The sequence below is a fragment of the Lemur catta genome, chromosome 13 (assembly GCF_020740605.2).
Source record: "Lemur catta isolate mLemCat1 chromosome 13, mLemCat1.pri, whole genome shotgun sequence".
Taxonomy (NCBI): domain Eukaryota; kingdom Metazoa; phylum Chordata; class Mammalia; order Primates; family Lemuridae; genus Lemur; species Lemur catta.
Genome location: NC_059140.1, coordinates 15080668 through 15100375, shown reverse-complemented (window position 1 = coordinate 15100375; position 19708 = coordinate 15080668). Strand labels below are relative to the sequence as shown.

The window sequence follows — 19708 nt, the reverse complement described above, 5'->3', positions numbered from 1 at the left end:
GATGAAGAAAGAATAGACTTGAAACAGGTGAACCACTATGAAAAGCCAGTAGGTTTTCTCTTAAACCCAACCATATACTTTTGAAAAAGTCTAAATTTTAGCCATTTGTATGGGATACAATTAGAGACAAAAATAATGAGGCTAGGGCACCTTTTATCAAATCGTTGATTAGCCTCTGAGAGATAGTCAGAAAGTCATTCAATGTCTGTGCTCATGTGCTCAGCCCATTATGTGAACACCAGTATAATGACTCAGTCCTGGCCAAAAAACAGAAAATCCACAGTCAGTTGACACGTCCTTAAACATTCAAACTCTGGTACTTTACACATCCATCTCCTTATCTCCATGGCACCTCTGGCACAACTCCTAAGCCTGGGGCCCAGGGAGTTCACCTCTCACCCACTTCCCCAGCCTCATCAATACATATTTGCTTCCCTGTCCTGTGGCTATATTTTATTGTCTTTACCACTTTAAAAAAATATATCTGTCTGAGTTCTACTCTCATCAGTTGTGCAAAATGGATTATTTTGCATGTACCACTGAGACATAGGAGCTAAAAGGTCATTCCACATTCATCGTCACTGTCAACCAGAACGGAGTTTCTCAACCTTGGCTGCACATCTGAACCACCAGGGAAACTTTGAAAGAGCCCAGACCCACAACACAAGCAAGAACAATAAAATCAGACTCTCTTGGGGTTGAGGATGCCCAGGCATCAGTGCTTTAAAGCTCCTCAGGATATCCCATTGTAACCCCAAAGACCACTAATCTAGAATATATGCTCACTGATATGGAAGAAATATCTTCAATATAAACAACAAAATATTTGATGCTTAGTCATTGCGAGATTGACACAGAAGATAAAGATTTTAAGAAGAAACAAATGAAATAAAAGCAATAGTTCGGATAATTCAAGTCAAAGTCCTTTGAACTAATTATCCATACATTTGTTTGTGTACATTTAATCTAGTAAGAAAAATTATCTTAATTAATAATGATTTATATATGGGAGAGGATGAGACTAAGAGCCCTGCTTGATTTCCCTTCGTTCATACTTTTAATTCACCTGCATATGCAAATGCTAACCTCATCTAGTAAGTGACTAAAACTGACATATAACAACAATTATTCAAACTTTGTGGTTATGCCCTCGATAGCTACTAATTTGACCCAGTTACAAGTCCAAAGTAAAAATATTTATTATTTGGTATGTAAGACAACAGGCATTTAATAATAAGCTGTAATTGTAAGTGTTTCTCTATAAAAAGAAAACATGGATCATAAATCAATAGTTGTACATGGAATAAAAATATGGAAAACAAAAATCATAAAAAAGATTATGATAGCCTCCTTGATTTTATAATAGCCTTATTAATGGTTAAAATTGTCAAAATATGTATAATAACTATGTAACAAAAACATTTTTTAATATAGTCATTCGAATGATCAGACTTTTTGATTTTGTACAGAAGCATTCAGCTATAAAAATAATTTTAAAATAAAGTGGTGGAATATAAAAAAGATCTACTTACAGATGTGTACTCCACACCTTTATACTACAATACCACTTAATCAAGAGCAAAATAATATTTTAGGTTCAAAATTCAAGTGAAAAGAATTGTGAGATATTTGATTTCTTTTCTAAAAATTATTTCTTTATGCATCTATAGTGCTTGACACTAAAATACATAAAAATCAGAGAAATGTATTTTGTTTCAAACTGCATATTATATAAACCAAACTCTATGTTCTAAAACTGGGTAGTGTTTGTGAGTGGTGCCTGCAAACCAGATGGAAAGTCTCAGGTATCATGATTGTTACCTATGCCTAACATTTGCAAGGTATCCTTTTGGTCAGTGTCTGTTAAATAAAAATAAGCAACATAATTTCTTTAATACAAGGTGGTAAAAATAAAAATATGAGAATGCATACATTCTTGAGAGTACAAAGACTAGAATTAATACTGAGTGAATAATGTACAGATAGTACAATGATTTATGTTAGACTCTAATGTCAAACCCACTTTCATTGACCAACTGTCCGAGGGTATAGTAAGTAAATAAAGCTTCAGTAAGTATAAAATTTTACTTGTAACATAAAAACTTATATTCCCTAAATACCTCATTTTTATAATATTTATATTCAGGAATTCTCAGGAGCTAAAAAATGGTATATGTGAGAAAATCTTCAAGTAAAACTCAAGCGTGTTTATAAAATACATTTGTAATTTTGTAGCTTAGAATATTTCACTTTTTAATATTGCCAGCCAACTTGAAGATTTTGACAGATTTGTCAGATTCCTGTTATATACTAAAAATATTTTTGACTACAGAGGAAAATTACTTCCATAATATTTGCTACTCAATTTATGTAATATACCAAATTAAATGATACAGTATACATGATATATGCAAGTCTTGTTCTTTATGTATCCATAAATTATTTACAGATAAATGCATGCATGTGCTTTTTAAGACAATTAATTCAGCTATTTCTCTGAATATTAAAAAATATTCTTGGGTGCAAATGATTTCTATAATATGTGGCGATACAAAGGTTTATCAAAGTAAATCCCAGCTGTATTTGATCTCCAATTATTGTGAATTCAAGTCACTATAATTCTATTAGATCTATTTTAAAAGGTTTCTTTTGAATAATTTGTCAAAAAGCTCTTTAAACAATTTAAATCAAAATGATATTTAATCCATTTTAATTTTATACTTATTTAGAATTTGGCAACATTTGTCAGGATGGTGAGTGGTCTAAGGTGCTGCATTCAGAATTTGGCAACTTTTTAATGGGGGCAGAATATAAAACTAGAGAGTAATAAACTCTAAAAAGTTAGAAATCACTGTATTAATCATTTAATTATATATGGATATAATAAAGTTAATATATTTTTCTACAATATGAATACTGGCAATTTGTAGTGCTAACATGATATTATGTATCCTTCTATCTACAATTTTAATAAGTATATTTACAAAATACTAAAATTAATTTTTCATGAAAATATTACCAATTACAGAAATATAATGCATTTACTTTTAATGTAGCCTGTGACTTTGTGGATGTCTTTAAAAATAAAAAATTTTGCATAGAATTTACATCTTGAACAAGGGTCCTAATGATAGTAATTTCATAATTACAAGAATGTCTGAAATAAGTAAAAGTGTTCAGAAAGAAACTCAGACACATTCTTCAAAGACAAATGACTTTTAGTCCATGTAATATTGTTTGTATGTGAGTGTGTTTGTGGCTTTTTCAGAATCATAGAAAAAATATATATTAAACTAAGAACCTTTGCCTCTATTACATTGCCACATAAAATCAATTGATTTGTGAGTCTTAAACTAAAAACACCAGCACTTTAAATTTGAAACTGTAAGTTTTGAAAATAGGTATTATGAAATAAATGTTTCATATTGACAAAAACAACAAAAAAACTGTATGACCAAGAAATATCTACAAGACATGACAGGTAATTAGTTCTCTGTTGTGGTGACAAAAAACTTAAATGTCTGTGTTTACTTTTCAATGTAAAGAAGGATTTTTTTTTAAAGGAGTTAACTTTTTTTTTAACATGCTTTTGTGTGTACAGTTAACGACTCCTACTTTACAGAAAAATGTAATCCAGAAGCACTCAATAACATTATAAATGAGTTTAACTTACAGTACACCTTTAGCTATGATGATATAAACATAAAGTTCAGAATTAATTCAGGTTAAGGGGAAAGAAACTTTTTCATATATTTATTTGGACATTTGGAAAAAGATACATTTAGCATGGCTATTTGAAAATATGCTACATTCTATTGACAACACAGACTATTTTTTAAATACTGAACTATACAAATTAAAATTACTAGAAATGAGGGCTCACATTTGGGGAAGAAGGCAAATTCAATTATTATAAGGTGCCACTCTTAAACATAAATATACAGAAATGTCTGCAACCTTTTCATTAGTAGTAGAATTAGCAGGCACAGAATTTCTTTTTCTTTACAATTTCAGTGCAATACATTTTGTCAAAATAAATAACTAGGCAATAAAGGTACTAGTCATTTATTATTAATTTCCACTATTAAAATGAAGTTTAATTCCCAGGCATGAGTTATAGTGGTACGGATAAAAAAAAAAAAAGGTAGAAAAGTTTAAGATCCACTTAACTAGGCAAATAACATTCTAAATTAATGTTATAGACTCAGATTTACTATTTTCAAAGATCTATGTTTCTGGTCTTAAAGAGTGATGATAAAACAAGGTCAATTTGAGTTTAATTTAATTGTCAAAAACATAACTAATCAACCTAAAGTAAAATATGGCCCTTGAACTATGTTCATTTAAAATAGGTACCCCTTAGTCCAGTCGTCTTGTCAAAGTATCAAAAAATCCTTTGATCTTTATTACCCTTGACTGCACTTTCCCAGTACAAAGCAAGTGAAGCAAAGAGGAACAGCTGCTCTGTTTGCGTGTAAGGTTGAGGTAGGAAAGAGACAGGAAGAGAGAAAATGTGGTGTATTATTTGTTGTGAAAAGCAATACTAGTTTATTGTGTTGCTTAAGAGATTACCTTTGGAACAAAACATTAAGGCTTAGAGAGGTTTTATCATTGCATCTTCCCTAGGAAAGGTCACTGCAGTATCTTCGTTTTCAGTAGATCTCTTGAGCAAACCTCATTTCAGCACCATGGACAGTAGCACTTCTGTGAGGAACTACGCACATGGTTGCCTTGACTAATTCTTAAGAAACTTGCATAGATTTCTTTGCCATCCAGCAAGGGTTATACTTCATATTACATACAACAGGTATATCTTAAATGTAATACATGTCATTAAATATTTCACTAAATTTTAATTTACAGCATCAAACATTTGCCATTTAACACTTTTGAAAAGCACACTGAAAAATTCAAGCTAATTACATAATATGTCTGATAAATAACCCAACATTGCTAACCAATCACTAGATACCTAATTAAAACCTCTCACTCACAGTGAGTCTCAGATCAAAATTACACAAATGTCCAAAACAAAACAGGAAACTTAAGGAAAGTACATATGCTCAGGTAGGCCCCCGGACTTTACAAACAACCAGAACTACCCTTGAACAAACATTTTTTTGTTCCTACATAAACAACTGCAAACACTTTTTCTTGTTCGCCTGGTCAACCAACTCAATGATGTCACTGTCAGAGAGTTCACGCATGCAGATCCATATGCCAAACCATGCATACCTCTGACTCTTCTGACTTTACCTGTGGGCATCACTATGCAATCCCATCACTACCCTTCTGACAAGTCTGAGTCAAATTCCATTTCTGAAAAGATGTAACAGAGTTTGAGCTAATTGTATGGATGTAAGAAGCAGTGAAGGCACCAGCTTTGTTATCTCAGAAGACCAGGGACTTCCCTGATCTCCCAAGGATTCCCACATGAAGGCATCGGTCCACCAATAATCCACAATGTATCCCCCACTCAAACAGCAAATCAAGCTCTTATAACCGCACAAATAATGATTAAAGTAACAAAAGCAGAGCCAAAAAAAATTAAACTCAAGAAGACACCCCAACTGAGCAGAGACAGAAAAGTACAGGAAAGGGAAAGATCCACTGTTCCTACCTTACAGTCTTCGGGACACGATTTCACCGAGTACTCCTCCGATTGTAAATATTTATGGAGCACACTTTCAAACTCTTCGTATTTCTCCTGAGCATGGTGGTCATAGTCTTGGTAAGCCTCGACGCACTGCCTGCAAGTGGTCATCTCACCGCCTTCCTTGAGCACCACATCCAAACTACAGTTCAAAGTGTTGGGACTGGACAACCCCGAGAACAACTCCCAAAGTGTGTAGGAATTACAAAACGAAAGGTAAAAATCCGACAAGTTCCAGAGCGGAGTTGGGTGCTTGCTCCTCACCTCCTGCTCCTCCCCCCCGGCCGCCACCCCCCGACTCCAGTTCCTGGCGCACACGGCGTCCGCACTCTCCACGGTGAAGCACTGGCCCGAGGAGGCGCCCTGGGGGTAACAAGTCTCCAGGCGCCACACAGGTTTGGCAGAGTTTCCTAGAAAAAGAGCCTTGCTCCGGTTGTTTTTGCCTCGGTTGCCCTTGCCGCCGCCGCCGCCGCCGTCTGCCGGGGAGGGGGGCAGGGTGGGGGACGAGGAGGCGGAGAGGAGTCTGTGTGCCTGGGCGGCGGGCGAGGACTCCCCCATGCTCGCCAGGAGCGCGGGCCAGGAGGGCTCCTGCTGCCGCTGCCGCTGCTGCTGCTGCTGCTGCTGCCGCTGGCGCTGCTGCTGCTGCTGCTGCTGCTGCTGCTGGCGCTGCTGCTCCTTGTCCCGGGTGCGGGTCAGTTTGGCCTCGGCGCAGAACCACAAGTGATCAGAGAGCAGGACTGTGAAAAACAAGAGAGATGCCAGAGACAGTCGCCATTTCTGAGCCCTCTCTGAATCGATGAACGGTTTCTCGTTCTCCCGGGGTGCTGCCAACCAGATTTTTAAGCCGTCGTCATACTGCCGACACATCCAAGCACCCCTGGTCATATTTTGGGAACGCACAGCCCTGGCCGACTCCACCGTGAGGGCTCCTGTGCCAGTGTCACCACAATATGCATTGACTTAAAGGTTTAATTTCCTTATCCCCTCCTCCCGTTTCTTCTCTCTCTCTTTCTCTCTCTCCCCCTCTCCCTCTCTCTCTCTCCCTCTCTTTTCGATCTCTCTCTCTCTCTCTCTCTCTTTTGCCTACATAAATATTACCAGGCTTTGAAGGAAGATGTAACTTGCTTCCGACCTATTCATCAGCCGACCCCATCCTCAGTAGAGTGGGAAACAACAATGCAGAGAGAGAGGGAGAGAGGGGGAGAGGGAGAGGGAGAGAGGGAGGCAGGCGGAGGAGCTGAGGCTGGTGCTGGTGGCCGGTGGCGAGGCTGAGTGCAGGAGGTGATGGTGGAGGCGGCGGGGTGGCTGGCGCTGCTCCTGTCACCCGGGCATTGTCAGAGCGCGGGTCCCCATGGCCCTGCTGAGGACAGCCCGCTCTCCCCTGCCAGGGGCATGCCGCGTCTCCGCTGCCCACTGACGGCGACCAGAGCGCCTCCCCTCCTCCTCTCCTCCTCCTCCTCCTCCTCTTCTTCTCCTCCTCTTCCTCCTCCTTCCTTTCCTTCTCCTTTTTCTTCTCCTCCGCCTCCCGCTCCTACTTCGCGCTCGCTCTCCCGGAGTCCGGAGCCTGGGCTGCCACCGCCGGCAGGGCTGTCCCTCCCCCCCCACCCCCCACCCCGCGCTCTAACTGCTGCCGCCGCCGCCGCCGCCGCTGCCGCAGGTCTGCCCGCGGGCGCCGCCGCCGCCGGGGCTCCGACTGCTGACGCCGCCTCCCCCGGACCTGCGGGCCGAATCGCCTGGGCTGGGCCTCCCGAGAGCCACAGTCATCTTCAGTCCCCGGGCTAAGTTGCCGCCATCTTCGTCCTGGAGAAACACTTTTTTGGGGGGAGCGCTGGCTTTTGCGTCATCTCCTCCCGCGCCGCGATCTCTCCATCCTGGCGCATTGGCGCCGGCTCGGCCGGGAGGAGGGCGAGGGCGCGCGGGGCCCGGGGGCGGCGGCCGGCTGTGCAGGGGGGGCCCCGCCCGGCCTGCTGAGCCCGGCGTATGTTTGCCCGTTCCTTTCCGTGCACCCTCCCCGCTATTTTTTTTTTTTTTTCATTTATCACTGAGAAAGTCGGAATGCGGACTGCATGGCTGAGGATGCTAATTTCTTGAGCATCTCCCACGCTCTCTGTCTCTGGAAAAAGTCCGAGTTGCGGGCGCTCGGTCAGAGGTCTCTACTGGGTCTCTACTGAGGATTTGGGTCTTGTCACCCTCAGTAGGGAATGATCGCTTCCAATGCAAGGCTGGAGGTCAGGGGAGGAAACAAGAATTGGCTAGAGGAGAGACGAGGTGACATTCCGTCTCTTCGAATGTGTCTCAGGGATCCCTACACAATTGCAGATCAACAGCTACCAGCGGGTTAAGTTATCTTGTCAATTGGTTTTATTATCTGGAAGGGAGGGGGGGTGTGTGCGTATCTGTATCTATGTGGCCGTACATATTACAGCTACATGTTTGCCCACGTTTTCATATTGGAAAGTAAACGATTAGAAGTGGCCTAATAGAGTCTCAGGAAAAATCTGTAAGACCCGCGCTGCCGGGGGTCGCTGCTAGACCTTCCCTCCGCGTTCAACGTCTTAATCTCTGAGGATTCCTCCTCCGACCTGGAACATCTCAAGCTCCTCTGACCCCTACCCCGCGACGGCTGCGCCCAGCCCCCACCGAGGTGGGCTTTTCCTGTCGCCCGGGACTTCCGCAGCAGCGGGCGAGTCGGGCTGCCCGGGCGCCGGGCGCCGCAGTCTGAGTCTCTGGTGCCCCTTAGCGTTGGCTCTCGGAGTTCGAGAAGGGAAAGCGACAGCACACTGGGAAAATCTTGGGTCACCTCGATTCCGGCTCGTACGGGTCCATGCTGGGGGCAACCATCGGTTTCCATTTATCTGAAGATCCTGCCCACCCCGCCCCTCATCCCCACCAGACCCGCGGGAGCGGGAGGCTGCGCTGGGGCCCGACGCCGCCAGTGCGCGTGCCGGGAGCGCAGCGCTGCCTGGGCTCTCTGGTGGTTGCGTAGGACAGTGGTTTGCTGTGTCGCCCTCCCTTCCCTGCTTTCTGATGACACTAATTCCCTGCCCGGGCACACATTCACTTGGGTCTTATAAGGTACCTTCGTTCTAAGTAAATACCTAAGAAACCAAAGGGATGGGTCATCCGTGTCCTTTTCCTCTCACAGGCGTTGTGGGTGTGGGGGGGGGATGCAGGAGAAGTGGATATTATATTTTTTAAATGGGCAACTGCAAAACGTAATGGGCAGGATTCAGAAGGCAATGGGCAGCATAATAAGGTACTGAATATACTAAATTTTACCCATGTGAATTTTAAGGTCTTCAAAAATATATGTAATGACCGCCATAAAGCTGCATGCAGTTTGATGGCTGGTTTCCTTATTAAGTGTCATGTAATGTCTTCAAAGACCATTTGTGTAAGTGTACGGTTCTAAGACTCTGGAATCCAATGTGTTGAATTTCTGATTAATGCCAACATTTTTCTTCGTAATTCAGACAAAAATATTATTTATTAACAAGATTGTTAATCTGGCAACTGTACTTTATATGTGGACCCTCAGCTATAATATTTCATAATCTAAATATATATGTTGCATATATTTACACACACATAATTATTGTTATTATATAAGTACCTTATGGACATTGTAGAAAATTGTACAAAGCAAAAGAGCAATTTAAAAAGTCATAAATGATCTCAACACCCAGATATACTTATTATTTCCATTTTATAGCACCTTCCTATATTCTTATTTTACATTACTCATCTCCTGTTTTGTGATATTTACTAGTCCAGATTTTTTGAAGAATTGAAGTAGGAAGTATGATAGAATACATATCCACATTTAGTAGATAGTAATATATTTTCCATTTTAATATTGCATGAGTTTTAATTAGAGACATACAGATTTTAGTGGTGGCTCAGATTATTAGCATCTCTCTCTTACTCTGAGTGGGTGATTAAATGAGAACGAGAACTACGAATGGGAGCAATAAAAGAAATAAACAATATATGAAATTAAATGTTGATAATTCCCAAACAAGATAAAGAAACAAAGGAGGTTCTGTTATTTTTATCTGATTATTATGCAGCTCTAGTGAAATTATGTCTCAGAAAATATTTCGAGGCTCTTCAGTAAAAAGTATTATATACCACATTAAAATAATAGTGTTTAATATAATTTTTACTTTCTATAATAGATGAGAGTTAATTCTTTGTTTTTAAGTAAGCTGGCCTTACCTTCCTCTAAAGTTTCTTGTGAATTAGGACACTTTTATAAAAGACAAATTTAGGGGTGCAGGTCCACTAAAAATAAACTGTCAACAACCAATTCCTCCTTTATTTGCTCTATCCTGGCTCTAAGGTGAACCATAGAAGACAAATGAAAGACTACATCTGGCCTCTCGAAGCTTAGTCAAGGCTTAGAGACAACCAGTGAAGTCAGAAATCACAGTACAAGGGAATGCGTGAGCATTAGTGAATTTTGAGACTTCAGAGTAGAGCAGTGACCTCCGATCGGATGTTGAGAGAGACCAGGAATAAATAGGTAATGGGGGCACTGACTGGCATCAAAAAGGAATCTTTAAGGAAGTGGAAAAGGGCTTTTCAGAAGAACAGCAGCATTCAAGGACGCAGGAGCTGGAAGCAGCCCAGAGCCCTGGAGGGTCTGTGGATAAGTGGTTTGTGTGCGTGTGACCTGTACCTTGGGAGTAGGCAAGGGAGGAGGCCAGAGAAAAGAGCTGGGGCTCTGTTATAAACGTTACTGTATAATACGCGAAGGAAATTGGCTTGTCTCCTGAGAGATATTGGCATTCATTAAGAAAATTTAGATCGTGATTTACACGTTCGTTTTCATTGACATCATTGTTCACTAAAATCCAAATAAGGACTATGTTCAGAGAAGGTATTAGCCAGATTAATAAATCTTGATTCTTTTTAGCTTATCAGCTAAAATGTTGCACAGTGGCAAAGAAGAACAAAAAGGTTGGCTGGAATGTAGGTTTCATTTATCAGGAAAAGCAGGCTGTGGAGTCTAGAAACTCCTACGTAGGTTTTACCTAGGAGTGTGACTAATGGCGCAGAGAAGTTTAATAGCGCAGGCACATTTCAGTAGGCTGCTGAATAGTAGAGAGTTGCAAATACATTATATTGAGGGATCTGGTGACAGGATATACTTTATACAAGAATGCATTGCAGAAACAATCTGCATATATATCAGCTCCATGGTTACTGTTCAGGGTGTCATTTATGCTTATATTCTTCAAAGATTCAAAGTTATTATTTGATTATGTTTATTTTCATGGGCATCTGTACTTTTATTCCTATTTAAATGGCTAAATTTGTTATACTTTGGAAAGGAGATGGGTTTCTTATTCTACTTTTCTATTATAAAAACAATAAAGTGATATATTTGTTGTCTTCTCAAAAATTCACCCTTATTCCTTAGGGTTACCATTTGCCAAGTAATTTTACCATAGAAGAGTAGTCAAATCAAGAATATCTTTTCTAATAAAGGACATTATTTCAACATATCTACTCCCTAAATTAAATAAACACAACCCTGTGATATTGTCTTTGCTCATACTAAATGCCTTCTGAATGCACAAAAATAGGCACACCCTCTTTGTTGTTCCTAAACACTGTTTATGTGCCACATGTAAGTGAAAATAGATTATACTCTTATATACATATTAATCTATAAAAGGAATTTTGTGGTTCAGAATTCACAGATAATGTGTCAATTTTTGAGAAACATGTGTACATTTTTAAAAACAAGTTAAGCATAAAGAGCTAATAAAGAATAGTCTAAATTTATTTATTAAAAAAATAAGATTAGACCATAGCTTTTAAACTCACTATAGTTTGCTAACGTAAACATCTCTTTAAGATAAAAGCAGATTCTACTACCATAAGGTACCTGAGGTCTCAAGTTAGTTACCAAGATGGTAAATGTGCCCAGGGTCTTTCTGTAACCTTGTTTTCACCTTTAACTCAATAGGGTTTATTTGGCAAAACCAAAATTTTCTCTCTGTGTATGTCCACTATGCTTTAGCTCAGTAGTTTTCAAACTTTGTTGGGCACAGAATCAAGTGCGGACTTAGTAAATGTGGACACCTCTTCAGAGACCTGCTTCTGTAGAACTAGGGTGAGGGCTGAGGAAACTGCATTTGTAATCAAATCCACTTGATAACTTTGTATAACCAATGAATCTTACTAGCCACAGTGATGGCACTGCTGGTTGGAGTGGCAAGTGTCAGTCAAATGAGGGTGCATACTCTAAATTTTAAACCTGTATCAAGATTCATCTGTGGAGAATGTAGTGTTAAATAATATTATTTGTGATTAAGAGTTAGCATAAATAGAATCCATTCACGGATGCTTTTCATAGAATGCAAATATAGTACACCACATATAACTTTAAAAATCTACATTATCATCATCATCATAGAAATTATTTACTGTTTGCCAACTGTTCTAAAAATGTGTGTACACACACAGAGTTTTGCAAGTAAAAAAGTGACAGAGGGAAAATACTGCCTCCAAGATACACAGAGCAAGGCACATATGGAGAAATGAACAGAAGTTATTGAGAAATATAAGAAAAGATTTGAACAGTGGGAAAAATCTGCCTGTGCCTAAATAGGAAGATAACTATTATAAAGATGTAAATTCTCCCCAAATCAATCTAAATATGCCTGAAAAAAAGGTGTGATTGCATTTCCTATAAGAGATAACCTATTAGTAAAGAGGCAGCCACCTTATATTTGAGTCCTTATAAAATCTCTCATATTATGAGTGCCTCTTACTATTTTATTTCAAGCTTCTTTTGGGGAAGACATATTCTCCTAAAAGAACATTCTTCAATGTCAGTTTTAGATGCTTATAGAGGTTATCCCATGGAGCTGTTAATATAACAAAAGCATTTTTTAAAGGAGGCAAATTTAGTAAATATTTCTGGGGTAATGATTTCACAATAGCAGGTATTAGATATCATTTTAAATAAGCATTTAAAAGATCATGGTATAGAGAAATATAAAAAGTGTTCATGTGACAGTGGTTAAGAATATCCATTTTTCAGGGAATTTTTTTTTTCCTTTTTTTGAGACAGAGTTTCACTCTGTTGCCCAGGCTAGAGTGCTGTGGCATCAGCCTAGCTCACAGCAACCTCAGACTCCTGGGCTCAAGCAATCCTACTGCCTCAGCCTCCTGAGTAGCTGGGACTACAGGTGTACGCCATCATGCCCAGCTAATTTTTTATATATATTTTTAGTTGTCCAGCTAATTTCTTTCTATTTTTTTAGTAGAGACGGGGTCTCGCTCTTGCTCAGGGTGCTCTTGAACTCCCGAGCTCAAAGGATCCTCCCGCCTCGGCCTCCCAGAGTGCTAGGATTACAGGCGTGAGCCACTGTGCCCTGCCTGGCATTTTTTGATATAAAAGAGGAAGAACAGTCTCACCATTATATGCATGGATTCTCTGGTTTGGTGTAAAAATTCCCAATGACATCATCATAGAATATTCCAAGTGTGACAGGTCAAGTAAAGAGTGAAGTTGATGACAGTTGGGTGACTTCACAAGTGGCTCTTGTGGTAATGAAGGTTCTGATGTCAAACATACAAGTGAAGAGTTGGAGTAATTTTGTTTAATGACATTTTAGAATATAAAAACATGTTTTAAAATTAATATATTACTTTATGTGCTACTTTAAGAGTGTATCTAAATCAACACATAAAATGTTATGAGTTGAAGACATTCAGCTATTTAATTTCCTTTCATCCTTAAATTTGATACACACAAACTTATGGAAGGTTTTTTAGGATAAGCCTCTGATTCCTAAAAAGGACTAGACATTAGACATATTTATTTTATGTGAATTTGCCTTATATCCATGTATAAATATAGTTTTTTTAATACAATTTCAATTTAAATAGTTCTTTTTTAGAATCTGACAAGTTATAAAATTCATCTGGAATTATAAATAGACACTAGAATGGAGCCTCCCTGAATGTGCTCCTGCAGCAGCTTGCAGCTGTCATGGGAAACATCTGCCTCCACCTTCAGTCGGCCTTCATGGTGCTGTCACAGGACTCAGCAGCTCATAAGGAAGCTGAGTGGGGGTAGGGAGAGATAAGTGGTGATTTACTCATTCTTTGAATATTTGATGCAGGACCCAGCCTCTGCCCCTCCGTCTCTCAGAGAATCTCCAGCCAGAGCATGGTTGAGGCCAGGGGGGAAGATCCCAGAACAGCTTTCCTAGGCCAGTTACTCCCAGACATTATTGCATGGCTGGCACTTGCTCCCACAATATGATAGACGGAATAATTCTGTGACACTAGCTACAAGTTTAATCATAAGTTGATATCTGATACATCCACAATACAGTAGACTCTGCGATATAGTTCTCTCACTGTTCTCAAACTTTAGAATTAACAGGGGTGATGGTGGTGAAGTTTAGGAGAAAATTAATTGTAAACAAAGAGGGGGGAGAACACACCTAAGATACCTCCATCCAAAGAGAGAGGCTACCCATTTGGGGAACATTCCAATGCAGGTGAATTTTAAAAAGTAATGAGGGTGATAACCCTACCAGTTGCTAAAGCATAGTTTAATAGTATTATAATTAAATCAATGTGTGAGTAGCCCAAGTATAGGTGAATAGTGGTGAGAATAAAAACTGTAGAAAAAAGACTTAGAATTTAGTATATGATAAAGGATTAGGAAAAATATCACATGACAAATGGTTCTGGGACAATGGGTTAGATATTTGGATAAGAACTCACATAGGTATTTATTTTCTTAATATAACTTCCAGGCATGTTAAGTAATTAAATGTGAAAATAATAAACTTAACTGAAAAAAGTAGATATGACTATGAAAGAAGACTTAAAATCAATGGGAAAAGTCCAAGATAAATCATAAGATTTAAATTCATGTTATAATGAATCTTTTGATTGTCAAAATTTATAGCTGCACTAAAGGGAACATAAACTCTTACCTGTTCAAGGGTCTTTTATGCACATTGCTGATTCATTCTCTGATACTGATACACATATCCTCCACAAACTTACAAACATAAAAGTTTAGAGTTCCAAAATACTATGTAATGTACATTCACCTCCATCATGAAACATTTATTGGCAATCACTAAATGTTTGGTAAAATATCTTGTTCTCCTTGACTCAACGTTAGATGATGTAACTATGCTTCTTTGACTACATGGTGCTCACAGTCTGGAAATATGGGTTGACATTATTATACATTACTTTTAAGAGATTCAAAGAAAATTAAATTTAAGATTATGTAAACGCATCATCAAAAGAACAAACATGTCACCAATTCAGCCTGTTTTGTAAATTCTGATTCATTCATTAAATTTCAGTCCACACATTATTCTTTCTCTGGTACCTTCCTTGAATATCCCAGACAAAGCTAGTTAGTAATTCATTAATTCATTTCACCAATGTATATTAAGTAATGTCTATGTGCTTTCCTAGGAATAAAAATGTGAGCATGTCCTCAACATGTTCTGAATGTAGTTACAGTTTTAATATTGACTATTTCCTTGTTGGTGTTCCCACAATAATGTATGCAGCAGTAATTCAACCATTTCGAGGTGAAGTACCTCTCTGCTTCCCTGATAAGAGGTCTGCACATTCTCCCTGAAATAGTTTTATAGGCTCATACACTCAACATTTTGCCTGTAATTTTTCAGGGTTCATGGACTCCCTGAAAATCTATCATGGGTCATTCATATCAGCTTAGTAATACCTGCCGTAGACTCTCTATGTTGGCAAGTGCCCATAAATATTGCTTGTGTTTGTTTATACATCTGCCTTTTTTCTTCTCTCTTTTTTTAACCTTGTTATAGGCTCCTCTTGGGCAGTTTGTCTTTTTGTATTTACAGTAGCTAACAGAGTGACAGGACATATCAATATTTATTGAGTGAAGGTGGATATGTGTAAAGACATAATTCAATAGGATCTCACGTATCTTTTCCTCTAATACATGCTCCATGAAAGATTCTTATTCCTATATAAAGCAACTATACCAAGGACAGCTCACCACAGACCACATCATTTAGGATATCTCTGTTGAGAGCAACAGAAAAAATCCTAAATAGACTTCATAAAGATCAATTTATTGAAGCATGTAACTGAAGAGTCCAGGGATAAACTTTCAGGCCTAGCTGGATTTGGGAGGGGTTCAATAAGGTCTTTGTTGCCAGTTTTATTGTCCAACTTTGGATTTGTTGGCTCTGCTCACATGTAGGTGCTTCACTCACATGGCAGGATTGTGTCAGCAGCCACCATCCAACATGCTCCGAAGTTCAAGACCATTAGAAATGACAGATTCTCTTCTGGGAACTCCCACAAAAGTCCTGAGTTTCACTGTGATTGGAGAGGCTTCAGTCAAGTGCTCACTCCTGAACGACTCACAGTGCCTTAGGGTTGCCTCACGTGATCCCCACCTGGAGCTGTGGTTGATCCCCACCTGTCTAGATGCGCTGAATGCAGAACACTCAAGGAAAGGCAGATATCCACCTGTCCTCTTCTCATCCATACCCCTTCAAAATACACAGGTTTACGTAACCTGCTTCCTCCCCTCTGCCAATACAGACTGCCTCTGTCAGTTAGGTCTATTTTATTTGCAAGTCATAGGAAATCTACCGGAAACTAACTTGAGAAAAGAAAAATGAATATATTAGCTCTTATTACCAAAATGTCCAGGAACACAGCTGGCTTCATGTGCATTTATATTCAGCTCAATCAATGCCAACAAGACTCAGCCTCTCTGATTCTCTCAGCTCTGTGTTCCACTGTGTTGGCTTCACTCTTAAGGTCCACATTGTAGCCTCTGGATATCCCAGGTGGAATATACGTCCCCAGCACTGAGATTTCTTGCTCCTACCCAACCTCGCTGGTTCCTAGAGCCCATCCTTGAATCAATCACTATGGCCAAGAGGAAGCAACACGCTGAAGGGCTTAGTCTGCTGCATATGTTTTACTCAGAAATGCAGGAAAGAAGTTAGTTTTACAGACACCACCTGGGCTGAGGAGAGTTTTCCCCAAAATAAACCAGGATGCTCTGATCACAAAAAGAAAGTAGATACTGAGAAGAAGAAAAAGAATAATTATTCAAATATATAACCTTCTTTCCCATCTTGGAGTCCTAACATCGGACTCCAAGTCTAGGATCTCTGAGAGATACACCATAATCTTAGGCACAGAGGTGGCTTCTCAGAGTCCGGCAACTGTGGAGAGATAACATGCCTGACCACTGCAAACACCCAACACCACATTGTGGAGAGTGAACTACCATTTATCAAAAGAGGGGAAATGTCCACTTCTATTGTTAGAAGACAAGCTCATTGCAGCTAGGAAAGCTGAATAAAATATAAAATACATCTGTCTGACAGAAAGGATGAACTGCAGTATGTCCAACACTCCAGAAATTTGTCATTTCAGGAACAGTGGTTAGGGCTTACAGCTAAACTGGCAGAAGCAAATGTGGGAGTGACCAAGGGCAAAAAAGGAATGCAATCTAATTCGTAAAAAGCTATTCTGAGGAGAAAAATTAAAGTAATCAATCCTATTAACATTTTGACAGATAAGGCAAACACACCAGAAACATGTGGCCACAAAGTGAATAAACTGTAGTCTAATATCTTATATTGATCTGGAAGAATTTTAAAAAATCGCAGTTTTGAAGTAACCAATCAAAAATAGCAAAGTTTAGAAATGATGCGGCTAAATCAAACCTGTAATGGCATTATTGAACCATTTTGTAAATGTGTTCTATAAAAACTGGCTCCATTTGTTCACAATTGGTTGGAAATGTTTAATCCAAGTATTCAATGAATAGAGTGCTAAGAAACTTCAGATTTTTGAATAACTGGGTGAACTGCAATTATTGAAAATAGACCTTGCAAGCAAAAAGACATTGAAAATTATCCCAAAAAAAGCAAGGGAGGAACTGAACAAATCAAAGAGAGCTCAGATGGTGTACAGAATTTAATTTTCAACTTCTGTAAGTGTGATTTGGAATATCTTGGATTGTGAGAAGAATTTTTGATGAACTTTCTATTTTAATTGGATAAATTTATGTTCTGACTGGAACAGAATGAAACAGAGAAGGCCTATGATTTTCCAGCATATAAATGTAAAACATTCAGAAGAATCATAAATAGAAGCAACTGATTTAAAGAGACTTTTTCATGTAAAATTTTTTTCAAAAAAAGATAATATGAATAGAGACTAAAAACAGTACCTACAAAACATTTTGGTAAAATATTTACACATTTAATATCTTTTAAAAAGATAAGAACACCCTCCATTTAGCAGAATTTTCTCTGAGTCTACCAGGTAGCTCAAAACTTGCAAAGAGTATTTTCTCAAAAATATTTGTGTATGCAGAGACAATTCAATCAATATTTTAACAAAATAAAATTATTAATCATAAATTTAAAATTTGAATAAGTCTGCAGTAAATTTTATAACAAATTACAAATAATCATATTGGGGAAAAAAACCTTTGTTTCTGAAATATGCTAGTAACAGGCTATTAGAAACCCACACAGGTTAAAAATGATTTTGTGACTATTACCAAGGTAAATTATTCTGCCTTTGCTATCTTTTAATTTTGAGAGCCAAATTGAAAAATTTAAAAGCTTGCTTTACTATATACTATGTAAACATTGTGTAACTTATTTTATTTTTTCAGAAATAACATTATTTTTAAAAACAATTTTGAGTAGAACTTTCTATAGATTCACCAGTATAATAAAATTGAGCTATGCATGAATAAATGCATATTTCTAAAATTTATATAATTTAATTTTGGGGTACTTTCTTGTACTTTCAATATTATCCTGGTTTGGAAAATAAATTATATAGTCACTTGAATTATTAATTGATAATAATTATTACAACATAGTATTGGATGATAGAGATTCATAAAGACCAATGTACAGAATGAAAGGTCTAGACACAGGAAGACATTCCTCCTATGTGGGTACGTGGCTCATGACAGACATAGCCTTGCAGGCAGTGGAAGGTCTTCAATAAGTATTTTGATAATCGATTTCAATAAATGACTCTGGGGTTAATTATAATAATGTATGGTAAAATTGATGTTTGAGTCTAACCTTACAAAAAAATCAACTCTAAGTTGATTAAAACCAAACTGTAAAAGAGAAAGTTATAAAACCAAGAACATATAAAGACAATTTCCTTACTTCAAGATAGGAAGTAATCGTTAAGCAAGACAAAATTTATATTATTTAGCAGCAATGAATATTATAAAACATAAAAACAGCTTAAATCTCTTAACAAAAGAGAGATAGCATGCATATGAGAAAGATATAAATACCAACAAAAATGTGCAAAAAGTAATTTAGAAGGAGGATATTCAGATGGTTAATAAACTTACTAATGTACTTAACTTCATTAGAAATCAGAAATGACAAGGATAATTACATTTGTAATAATGATATGTACACAGATTCACAAAAATTTTTTAAAATCTGACATTGCAGAGTGGAGTAAAGATGTAAAGCAACAGGACTTCTCACACAGTTCTGGTAGGAATTTACCTTGTTACAAGTGCTTTGAATAACAGTTTGGCCTTATCTTCTAAATTTAAAAACATGCACATCCTATAACTCAGCAACTCAGTTCTAGCTATATGTTCTAGAGAAATATGTGCTCATTGTAGGGGATATACGTATGTGATTGCCACATTTTTTTTTTGCACTAGCCTCACAGTGAAAACAAAACAAAATTGTCCATCAACATTATAGTGGATAAAGTGCGGTCTATGCATAGATGGAATTTATTATAATACATCAATCACAATGAATAAACCAGAAGTACAATCAATATTTTGCATGAATCTCGGAAGTACAATGTTGAGCTAAAGAAGCCAGTGAAAACATAATGTGTGCTGTTTGATTCCATATATATAAATTTCAAAAACAGGCAAAGCCACAGTATATTGTTCAGGGATGCATATAGGTGGTTAAAACTATAAAACAACATAAAAATCTAGATAGTGGTTATCTCTAGGGGGACACAGGGAGG

The 19708-nt window shown here is 38.1% G+C and overlaps 1 protein-coding gene across 2 annotated transcripts in view; it reads right to left on the bottom strand.

Moving 5' to 3' along the window:
* The window catches only part of NALF1 (NALCN channel auxiliary factor 1), a 628398-nt gene extending 621594 nt beyond the window's left edge, over positions 1-6804 (bottom strand). For both annotated transcript variants that reach the window (XM_045567033.1, XM_045567034.1), the window contains exon 1: positions 5621-6804. In XM_045567033.1, the coding sequence (XP_045422989.1) occupies positions 5621-6538 (918 nt within the window). In that variant the 5' untranslated portion in view covers positions 6539-6804. The remainder of the gene's footprint in view (positions 1-5620) is intronic.
* Positions 6805-19708: the final 12904 nt, after the last annotated feature.